The sequence below is a fragment of the Dipodomys merriami genome, unplaced genomic scaffold (genome assembly GCF_024711535.1).
Source record: "Dipodomys merriami isolate MVZ:Mamm:240054 unplaced genomic scaffold, mDipMer1.0.p SCAF_20, whole genome shotgun sequence".
Taxonomy (NCBI): Eukaryota; Metazoa; Chordata; class Mammalia; order Rodentia; family Heteromyidae; genus Dipodomys; species Dipodomys merriami.
The window spans coordinates 4773594-4785629 of NW_027203382.1; the positions used below are offsets into that span (position 1 = coordinate 4773594).

The following is a 12036-nucleotide window of genomic DNA, read 5'->3' on the forward strand; positions in this document are numbered from 1 at the left end:
CAAATGAACTCATATATTATTTATTTATTTATTTATTTTTGCTCTCAGTCACTGCCTAACGTGTGCAAATACTGATTCTTAATACATGGCTCACAACCTTATTTGCTTTCCAAGTCATGATATATGCCAGATCTAAGATACACCACACAAAACTTTCTGACCAGGTTAATGCCTTTTAAATTGAATTTTAGTTGCTAGCATACATGAGCTCCTTGTTGGCAAGAAACTTACAGAGAGGAAAGAGTGGTATCTGGTAACCGGCTAGCTATATTTAACATTTCATAAGTGAAAACATTGTGTAGTTAATTGTCTGGGACTCAGGCTGCTATTTGCAGTGATGGATGATATTAAATGGGAAGTTCTATTTGAAAATTCAGTTGAAAAGTTTCTGTTCAGTATCTATTTCTGTCAGTTTAACAGTCGAAACCAACCTTTCAGCTTAAGCTGCGTTTACCTCACAAAAAGTTAATTATGACTAAGAATCTTGGTCCCACTGAGGGTGAAATGCATCTTCAGATGGTTTCATTTGTATACAACATTGGAACAATTACTGGATGTAAATGTTTGCTGTCTAAAGCAACGTTCAAAGCTGCATTAACATCAAATGACAGTTATAGACGTACCAGTAATTTTTCATTGTTCTTTTATGTCACACACAGAAAACCTCTTAGAATATTTTTTAGTAACTTGACCACATATTAGATCAACATGTACAGATACAGCCTGTATAGTTATCATTTGCTCTTGCTGGTTATAGTTTTTTTTTTTGAGCTTAGAAGTTGAGTTCAATTCTAAAATCATTTGTTTAGTTTGCTGCTAAATTCATAACAATTATGTTGCTAACAAACGCATACTTCATGAAACTAGTAATCTTTCAGTTCATAGTTTTTAAGCACAAAAGTTTTTCATGTTTTTAATAACAGTTACTTATATTTATGAAGTATAGAGGTTTTTATCCTTTTATTTCTCCATATACTTATAGTCTGAAAAGCTGGACTTCTCTAATTCACAGAACTTTTTTTTTGTCAGTCAGGGCCTGTGCACTGTCTCTGAGCTTCTTCAGTCAAGACTAGTGCTCTACCACTTTAAGCCACAGCTCCACTCCACTTCTGGTTTTCTGGTGGTTAGTTATGATAAGAGTCTTAAGGACTTTCCTACCTGGACTGACTTTGAACTGTAACTCTCAGATCTCAGCTTTCTAGTAGCTAGGATAACAAGCATAAGCCACTGGTGATTGGCTTTCACAGAACTTTTATGTACATCTGTAACTTAAAAAAAATTAGTCTTTCTTTACAATTTCAAAAGTTATTCACTTAAGTCACATTATTGCTTTTTAAAAAAATTTTATTATGAAAATACTAGACAGAGGAGTTACAATTACATGGGCAAGATAATGAATACATTACTTTATTGTTTGCTGATCATTGTTTTCAGTCCTCTATGCATTAACATCAGATATTTTTTCTTGTACATATGTAAGGATTAAATGATTGGTTATATGTAAGAAAAAGATATACTGGCATCATCCCTTTTGTCATTTTAACAAGACAAAAATTTTTTGGTCCCAAAACTTTGACTTTTATATTTTGATAAGCCTTTGTGTATTCACAGTATTTTTAAATTAATTTTCAATTTATTTGTTTATTTTTATTTTAATACATTTTTATTGTAAAAATACTGTATAGTGGGTTACAGTTACATGAGCATTGTTGCCTTCTCCTTTGTTTTTCCCTTACCATCCCTTTCCTCCCACCTCTACAACTACACTTCCCCCCAAAGAAATTTGCTTTGAAAGGTACTTTTACTATGGTTGCTGCTACTATTAAAAATATAAATTACCAATGAGCCGGTAACAGCATTGGAAAAATACACAATATATAACCATCTTAGGAGCTATTCAAATGAGTATATTTTCTTCTAAGAGATAGAATCATTTACTTTAAAAATTCATCTACTCCTTTAGTATTATTTTAACATCATTTTTTCTAACAATAAATTCGATAAAGATGCATAACTATGGTGTTTATAAGACATATTTGACATATTTTAAGGTGTTTTGCTGCTAATTGTTTTATGCCACAGAAAAGGCACTGTTACTGGAAAGTCCCTCTCATTACTATTTACTAATAAAGGCAGTGTGGCCTTTATGACCAGCTGAAAGGGCTTTTCTCTTTTGTATTTCCGAGCTACCAAAATCCTCTTTTCTATCTTCACCTCTAACCTACTCACCAACCAAGCCAGTACTGGTTGAACACATCCTCAAAGCCTTCTACAGCAATCCATTTAAATTCTGCTCAAACGAAAATGATAACATCATCTAGCTGACAACCAAACCACATCCGTGCAGTCTCTGCTTTACAGCCCGCTTTGTCATTTTCACAGGAAATAAATTTTGGTTGAAATACATGTGCTAAAGTTTTCACCATTTTCCCCCAACTAAATGGTTATTAATGAGTCTATATCAAAGTTAATGCTTTTTCTTAAACCATATATTTTCTACTTTGGGTGTAGAATCACTGTGCTCTTCCTAGAATGAATGACTTCTGTAGATTTTCAATTTATAAACCCATAGTTGCTGATTTCAACAATAATTCTCTTGTAATCTGTATTCTTTTAAAATAAATCATGATGGTGTTGGATAGTATTTCTATCAGTTTTGTGATTTCACTAGTTTTATATATTACAAAGATTTCTTCTGTACATAGTTACTAAGACAACTTTAATTATTGTAATCTGTCCCTTCTCCAACTTAATGTCACTTGAATCTATAGAGTTACATGGAAAGGTGGAACGCTTCTTCTTGCTGTGATACCTTCAGTTCATGGTCATTTCTGCTGCTAGTTGGGAAACCCCTTGAGTATCCACTTAATTAGACTCCCCACACAAATAATAGATTACACTCCATCTTTAGAAGTCTAGACAATTGCCGGAGGTCCAAGCCCTTTCATCCCTGCTTTCAACTTTAAGTGTCTTACTAAAAAGCAGAAACTAACATAGACCAACATGTAAACCAAGTTTCCAACAGCAACATATTGATTAGATATATTGTATGATTTCCAAGTTATGAGACTTATCAAGTTATGAGATTTATCAGGTGCCTTTTAAAATTGTGCTTAACTTTTGCAATACTGGCAGCTTTCTGCTGTATGTTTTCTTATCTACCTATTTATTTATACCTAGTTATTAATACAAGTACTTGGGTACTTGTTTTTGTGTGTATGTGTGTGTGTGTGTGTGTGTGTGTGTTTGCATAGGTTTTCACACCCATGAACAATGTAACATTAAGGATTTCATCAGTTAAATCACTAATTAAAAGGAGATCTTTAAGTACAATGGCCAGATAAGCTGGTTGAGAGGCTTATTTCTTTCATGTCCTCATGTATTTCATATAGGCATTTCTCCTTTAAGAAAACTAATTTTGTGACCATTCTACAATGTACTCCAGTGGACTTGGATTTAAAAATTCGGAACTATCCAGATGACTTCTATTGCCCATGGAAAATTTCAGAGTCAAATACGGAAAAGAAAAAGGGTACAAAAGACAAGAAACAGTCAACTATCTCTGATACATAGTCCAAAGCTATTTCTACCTATCGTTTCATTGATTCTGCTCAAATTATGTCCTCTATGCTCGAATTTGGAAGAAAAATTTCATAGACATTTAGTGCTACAATTTTAATTATATTTACAAAATGCACAAGCTGCATAAATATGATGTTCACTGGGAAATCTTTTTAATAGTGTTCACTGTAGTATAATTCAACGTAATTTTGAGCTATTTCCATTTACCTTAACTAGACAACATTAAAAATGACTACACAAAATTGAATAACACAGAATATTTAATTATACAAAGTCTAGTCATCCTAACTATTATATATAATAAACTAACTTTTCTTTAGCTTATCTTATAAATGAAATCTGTTTACTTTTCCTATCACAAATGGCAATATAAACTATTCATTTACCAAAAAAAATTGCAAACCTTACAAGAAAGGTATTTTTTAAAGCAGATTATAATTTCCAATAGAATCTATTCCTATAGAATTGGATGATTAAATTACCACCTGAAATTAGTAGTTTATTAGTCTGTTTTACATGTTACTTTGTAAATGGAGTTGCCAGATGTTGGATGTGTCCTTAATGCAAAGCTTTTCTTGGATTTCCTGCAGGAAGAACATTCTTCGCTTCTTAGATGCAGAGCGAGATGTCTCAGTGGTCAAGAGTAGCTTTAAGCCGGGTGATGTCATCCACTATGTGTTGGATCGACGCAGGACCCTCAACATTTCTCAGGATTTGCACAGCCTCCTACCAGAAGTTTCACCAATGAAAAATCGCAGGTTTAAAACCTGTGCGGTTGTTGGAAATTCTGGCATTCTTCTAGACAGTGGATGTGGAAAGGAGATTGACAGCCACAATTTTGTAATAAGGTAAGTTTCTTTCTCATCCTACAGGTTGTGTTTCTCCAGGCAGTTTACTTACAAAATTGGAAGAAATGTTGGAATTTATTATTATATTAAACACTAAGAACTTAAACATTGGTCTTTCATGTCCTTTGCTGTGTCATATCTAAACCTCCATTTAACATAGAATAGAAAATTAAGATTGCTACTTAACTGATCATTATATCAATGACAGAAGTTAGTTTTCAGGGTTGGAGAAAATAAAAATTTTATTATATATAAAATATTTATGAAAAAGAACATTTTCTTAATATCTTTATACTCATTACCTTTGTTTAACTTAATGTTTGTATGAAATTATGAAGATGATGGTCAAGCATGGTGGTTCATTGCCTGTAATCCCAGCTAGTTGGGGGGTAGACATTAAAATAAACTACAGTTCAGAACCAACCTAAAGTTAGTTTGGTAAGGTGGTTCACATCTGTATTCCAAGTTAAGTTAGAAGCACAGGCATGAAAACCATGATTCCAGGCAAATCCCATTCAAAAGCATGAGACCTTAACTGGAAAGTATTTAACGCAAAACAATGATGGCATGTGACTTAAGAGGTAGAGCATCTGCCAAACAAGCACACAGCCCTGTATTCAAACTCTAAAAATATAATAATTATTAGTAGTAGAGCAATGAATTATCCAGACTGTAATGTAGTGAGGTGGTAGATGTAAGCTAATTATATATTTTTCTTCACAATTACTTGGGAGAGTCAAAAAACATAGTTTATAAAGCTTGTATTTTATTTTCTTGGCCAAATTGCCTTCATTGTTCAATATTTGTGGTATTTATGGTATGATAGTAATTTTTAGACTTTGAGTTTTTCACATAGTTGTATGTATCTATGTGTTTTTTTGTTTTGTTTTTTATTATTGTGAAAATACCATACAGAGGGGTTACAATTACGTGGGCAAGATAGTGAGTACATTTCTTACCAAGCATTGTTGCCTCCTCTTTTGTTTCCTCATACCATCCCTTCCCCTCTCCACCCCACCACCCCCATCCCCCCTACTACCACCCCATCCCTCGTTCTCCCCACCCCGCCAAATTTGTAAAGTTTGTTTTTCAACATAACGTTTTGTACATCTCATTCTTGTAACAGGTCCAACTGTAACCCTATTTAAACAGTTTGTTTTTTCCCTTCCCCTCCACAAATTATATCAACATTAAATACAGTGAAAGCAGGGCTTATACCTTGGGGGAGGGACATACAAAACAACAAAGAAATCATCTTATAAATATCTTGCAAACAATCGCAAGAAAGAAAAAAAAACATTTGAATCCTGATCTTGGGGTTCATTTAGCCTAACATCAACTTGTCTGACAGTTTCTGTTTTCAAACTCATTCTGTGAAGCCATCATAACCCTCATCCCAAAACCAGGCAGGGACTCATCAAAGAAAGAGAACTATAGACCAATTTCTTCTTTTTTGGGGGAGGGGTCCGTTGTGGGGCCTGAATTCTGGGCTTGGGCGCTGTCCCTCAGCTCTTCAGCTCAAGGCTAGCATTCTACCACTTGAGCCACAGCTCCACTTCCGGCTTTTTTTCTTTTTTGCTTATGTGGTGCTGAGAAATCGAACCCAGGGCCTCATGCATACAAGGCAAACGCTCTACCACTGAGCCACCTTCCCAGCCCCTAGACCCATTTCTTTGATGAACATTGATGCAAAAACTTCTCAACAAAATGTTGGCCAATCGACTTCAACAATTCATCCAAAAAATCATACACCACGATCAAACAGGATTCATTTCAGGGATGCAAAGCTGGGTCAATATATGCAAATCAATTAATATAATTCATCACATCAAGAAGAGCAGGGATAAGAACCACATGGTTATCTATGTGGTTTTTTGTTGATGACAAAGACATTTGATGAACTGTTTTGTTAGTGGATTTCATCACTAATACTAATTCAAATATCTGTGTTTTGATTCAATTTACTTCTTTGGGGAGAAACTGCTGAGTGAATGAGATGTATTGAAATGTAAAACATGATACGTGATATAAAGATAAAAATTGTCTGTATAAGAGAACGATAAGAGGGAAAACATACTGAGTGGCAAATATTTGAATCCCTGAAGACACATTAGACTATGTAAAAATAGAGATCTTAAAAAATCTTTTTGAGGGGCTGGGAAGGTGGCTCCGTGGTAGAGTACTTGCCTCCCGTACATGAGGCCCTGGGTTCTATTCCTCAGCATGACATAAGCAGAAAAAGCTGGAAGTGGTGCTGTGGTAGAGCGCTAGCCTTGAGCTGAAGAGCGGAGGGATAGCACCCAGGCCCAGAGTTCAGGCCCTGCGACGGACAAAAAAAAATTCTTTTTGAAATAGTGTTCAAAATAAAGTAATACATTGTGAATTTATCAATTACAATTAAGACAGGATTTTCAAAAAAAATCTGTAGTAGCCCTGAAAAAAATCACACCACTACATTATTAGGTAAATGCAATGATAGTAACAAAGATAAGTATAAACATTACCCCTTTTATTTTACCTTTTCTCAAGTTCAGGGTTAAATATAGATTGAAAATAAGTCTTTGAAACTCTGACCTCTTAAACTAATTGAAATACAAGATAAACCCTGTACATGGAAAAAATCATGCAAAGTGAAAGAAAAAAAGATTCATGATGAGAGAATAAAAACAGAAGAGCTTCAGACACTGATGTCTGGCTGACATTTGGATATAAAGGAATTGTAAAATTATTAGCGTTTGTGCAGTGACCAAAGCACACACATAAAGAAACATATAATGAAAGGCATTGCAATGTAAAGAAGGTAGTTTAGAAAGGTGATTGGCACTGGAAGATAATGTTTCTAGCATGACTCACTTCTTAACTGTGGCCTTGAGGCTTGCCCAAGCTGTTAAATGTAACTTGATTTCTGACTCTAAATTGAACACTGCTTTTACATGGTGGCAATGAAAGGAGCTAGGCACTGTAGTTGAAGATCCATTCTTGGATTTTAATTTCTGTTCTGTCTTTGTTGTCCCCCAAGGTCTGCGGACTGGAGTCTGCATTTTTTCCAGTTGAAAAAAATAATTCCTTCATATTACATTGTACCCCTTGGAAGTGGATTTCTACCTTCTTCCTATATTAAGAGGGCCTAGTGACACTCCTTGAATTACATCATAGTCTCTTATTTTCATTTTCCCTGCATTCCATTCCTAGAATCTGCAGGCCCAGCTCCTTATCTCTCTCTCCTACAATTGTCTTTGGCTAGGCTATACAAGTTTACAGACTGCTGGGCTTTAGTCTATTGGTGAGAAAAATTCTCATTACATGAAATCCTGCTGCTCATCTCTTTTTATTTCCTCTGCGTGTAAGAACTGTGCTCTCTTTCACTGGCCAAATACAAACACTGGGCCACCTGGCAGCACTGCCCCCAGAATTTTATGTGTAATTGCGACTGTACATAACTACTAATCAACTCCGTGTTTCATTCTGCAAAATATCATGAATCTAAGGATATGGATAATTCTTTCTTAGCTTTTAATGACATAGGCACCCAATATTTGTGCCTAATTTGTATACTTAAAAACTGTATTATCTACTTGGGCACCGGTGGCTCACACTTGTAATATTAGCTACTCAAGAGGCTGAGATCTTAGAGTCATGTTGGAAGACAGCGTGGCCTAGAAAGTCCCTGAGACTGTTATCTCCAATTAACCACCAGAAAACTGGCAGTGCCATTGTGGCTCAAAGTGATAGAGCCCTACTCGAGCAGAAGCAGCTTAGGAAGAGTGTTCAAGCCCCATGACTGACCAACAAAACAAAACAAAATATGTTCTCTTTAGATCATTAAACTCCAATTGTTATCTTGCAATATATTTTTTATCATTTCTATAATAATCCAACTCCAATTCTGTCTACTTCAACTTTCTCTAGTACACTATTTACCTGACCAAACTTTATGTTCTATTATCCTAAAACTTGAATCTGCCTTACAGCAGTACTGGCTGGTGGATTTTCAGTTCTACTGTGTGTTCTGGGGCCACTATTGCTTACCAACTGACAGTAAATGTTTCTGTAGGAGGATAATCTTTGCAGCTTCCTATCTGAGAACTTGAATGTGCAGTTTCATTTCAATCAGTTACATTTCAACATATTCAACCTCAATAGAGTCTTTATCTGTTTTCAGACTTACTGAGTATGTATTAGCCACATGTTCAAACATAAAATTATTTGCCTTCTTAACTGACAAAAACAAGTAACATGAGAAAAACACTTTGAGAAATGTTGAATAATATGGAAATAGTTCCACAGAAGATTAATGTGGAATTACTAAAGTTATGATATATGAATATATTGCAACAAAATTAGGTTTATTAGGCATTTTAGTGTATTTTTAGGACTTTGGAACATCATTTCACATTCTCCCAACACATGCTTGTAAATCTACAACCTGCTAGATTATTCCATAGTTACTAATATCCTATAAATATTACCTGCATATGAAACTAGAAATTTTAGATCAGACTACAGAATGTGATATAAAAAGGGACATGTTAGGTAGTAGCATTTATTCAACTACAGTGTGGAAATTTAGTGAACCCAGACATACATAAATTATTGGGTTTATTTTGTTTCAGAATTACATATACTCCCATGGGCATATATGTATTTAGATTTCTCTTCAGGTTTAATATACATGGGAAAAATATAATCACCTCAAAGTAGTCTTGATTCTTTTCCTTCCTTAGCATTTTATTTAGAAATCATGAGAAAATTGCATCCAAAGTTTATTCTGAATCTGGTGATTTCTCCTGCCACCCAAGCACCATTTTTCTTAGAAGTCTATAATAGTTGATTAATTTATCTCCCAAGCTTCACATTCCATTAATTCTGAAGCCAAATCTTCCTGGATTGCACATATTTTACCGCTATCAGAATCTGTCCCTGTTTCCTTTTGCAGTTTTGCATTACATATTTATTGCTTTATTGTTTATCTTCCTAAATAGAATGTGGGAGAGATACATTTACAAAGTTTTATTTTAGTTTTTAGAGAAATTAGCTGCTATGTTTATATGTTTTGTTAATATTTTGTAATGTTGGGAGGCAAGAAGGCAGGCAATATGCATTCAAGAAAGGAGAGATGAGGAAAAGAAAGAAGAGAGCATGAAGAAAGATGCATGGGAACAAACCCACGCTGCATGAGAGGAAATTACTTGCACATAACTCATTCGGTCTTGCATTCATACAATTCTTGGATACCTACACAAAGAGGGTCACATTTTCTCCTTTAAAACTCTCACCTGTCCAGTTGTTACCTTTTCTAAACATTTGGTAACAAGGCTTCAGAAGAGGATGTAAGCTCTCTTTGTAATTACTGCAGAAGCCTTCTTACTCTCTTTTATGGAGTAAACTGTTAATCTGGCCCTTATCTGGATTTTAGTCTACTACCTAGCATAGGCAAAAAAGATGATCTTTGTTTCTTTTTATCTGCCTTTTCATTTATTCAATTTATTTTAAATGAAAACATGTATTATGAGGTGGGCACATATGCACCAGTGTCTCTCACCTGTAATCCTAACTATTCCGGAGGCTGAGACCTGAGGATTGAAATTCAAATCCAGCCCAGGCAGCAAAGTCCACAAGACTCTTACCTCCAATTACTCCAAAATGAGGAAATGGAGGTATGGCTCAAGTGGTAGGGCACTAGCCTTGAGAAGAAACAAAAAGGTCCAGGAACAGTGGTCAAGCCCTGACTTCAGCCTTTGGACTGGCACAAAAGGACAACAACAACAAAACCCTATGTGTTACATTATAGTTATAACAACTTTATGAATCTTACATCATAATTTTGTTTTGGTTAAATTTATGTAGCTTTAGTGTTATTAATATAGTGAGATGCTGTAGAGAAGGGGTCCTGAGTGTGACATTTGGTATGTTTTAGAGTCATCTTGTTTTCTAAACTCATACCATGTCTGTTATATTATTCCTAAAAGACCCAGTGTTCATAAAGAATAAATCAATTGGTCAGGTTGGTGATATTTTTTTGTCAGTCCTGGGGTTTGAACTTGGGGCCTGGGCACTCTCCCTGAGCTTCTTTTTTGCTCAAGGTATCACTCTACCACTTGAACCATAGCACCACTTCTGCCTTTTTCTGTTTATGTGTTACTGAGGAATAGAACCCAGGGCTTCATGCATGCTAGACAAGTGTTCTCCATTAACCCACATTCTCAACCTTACGTTAAATTTTCTTAATATGTTTTTTATTGTAAAAACACTGTACAGGGGGTTACAGTTACATGAGCAAGGTAATGAGTACATTTCCTGTCAAGCATTGTTACCTCCTCCTTTGTTTTTCCCCTACCATCCCTTCCCTCCCATCTCCACAGCTACATTCCCTGCTGCCACCTCCCTAAATTGTAAAGTTCATTTTTCAACGTAGTGTCTTTTGCCTCTCATTGTTACAATGGGTCAACCTATATACCTATTTAAGCATTTTGTTTTTTCCCTTCCCCTCCCCAAATTAGAAAAGTGTATATAAAGATGAAGGGTACCAGCATCAAATACAGTGAAAACTGGGGTTATACTGTGGGGAAGGAACATACAAAGAAACAAAATAAATCACATGATACATTATTAATACATTAGAAACAATAGCAAGAAAGAAAAAAAACTACTTGTGTCCCTATCTTGGGGTTCATTTCGCTTAACATCATCTTATCTGGTCATATGTACATAGCTTTTGACCTTTTCTGCTTGTCCCAGACATATACTAGTTATTATGATCTCAAATTTTATTTGAAACAAGGAGGTTGAACCTTCCTATATTAACTCGCAATATGAAAACCATTGATTGGTGTTTGAGTGTTGTAGATGGTAGGACTAGAACTTTAGGTAGCTCTTTGCACTTTTCCAAGCCATGATATTTTCTAAGTTTAGTAAGAACTAATAGCAACTAATCCTGTAAGTTCATGCTTGTATTATGGAGTAACCAAGATGTATAGAAAGTAAGGCAAAGCATCTTAATAAAGGCATAAAAACAATTGTCACAGACATGTTATTTTCTCTGTTGTATATTTTTATTACTTTCCAAAACTAGAAGTTGTGGTGTTTTTTGATTAATATGTGTACCAGAGGAATATAACTCAGGTTTGTTTGCTTTTTTATTTTCCTGCAAAGAAATCTGATGTTGTCAGAAAAAAATACCTCTTGTATAGAATTAATCACTGCAGTAAAAACATTTTTGTTATGTAATAGCTAATTGAGTGATTCCTTAGGGTCTTGCATTATCATTTTAATTATGAATTTATGAATGCTCACCTAGCACATTCTATAATACTCAATAGCAAACATATTTAAAGACATTTCTCAATACTTGTATGCTGAAGAATTTTTTTTTTTTACTCAAGCAGTAAACAAGACACTAGCAGTTGTTTGCAACTGAATAGCAAGTGGCAACAAAGTTCAATTATTATTTAAAAGCTGTCATTCAAAATAGGAAAAAGCAAATGAGCAAAAGTATTAAGAGAATAGCTGAGAATGAAAATTTTGTAACTTCTTAATAAGCACTGTGTCTTCTTGCCAATTGATATATGATTCATTTTCTTCAATTTTATTAATTAGGATAGTTTTC

The 12036-nt window shown here is 34.7% G+C and overlaps 1 protein-coding gene across 2 annotated transcripts in view; it reads left to right on the forward strand.

Annotated features, from left to right (window-relative positions):
• St8sia4 (ST8 alpha-N-acetyl-neuraminide alpha-2,8-sialyltransferase 4) overlaps positions 1-12036 on the forward strand; it is a 93063-nt gene that overhangs the window by 11641 nt on the left and 69386 nt on the right. Inside the window, exons 1-2 of one of the 2 annotated variants that reach the window (XM_070031017.1) lie at positions 3450-3532; positions 4173-4430. In XM_070031017.1, coding sequence (XP_069887118.1) covers positions 3495-3532; positions 4173-4430 — 296 coding nt within the window. In that variant the 5' untranslated portion in view covers positions 3450-3494. Of the gene's footprint in view, positions 1-3449; positions 3533-4172; positions 4431-12036 lie in introns of those variants that run through there. The other variant, XM_070031016.1, reaches the window with a different exon arrangement.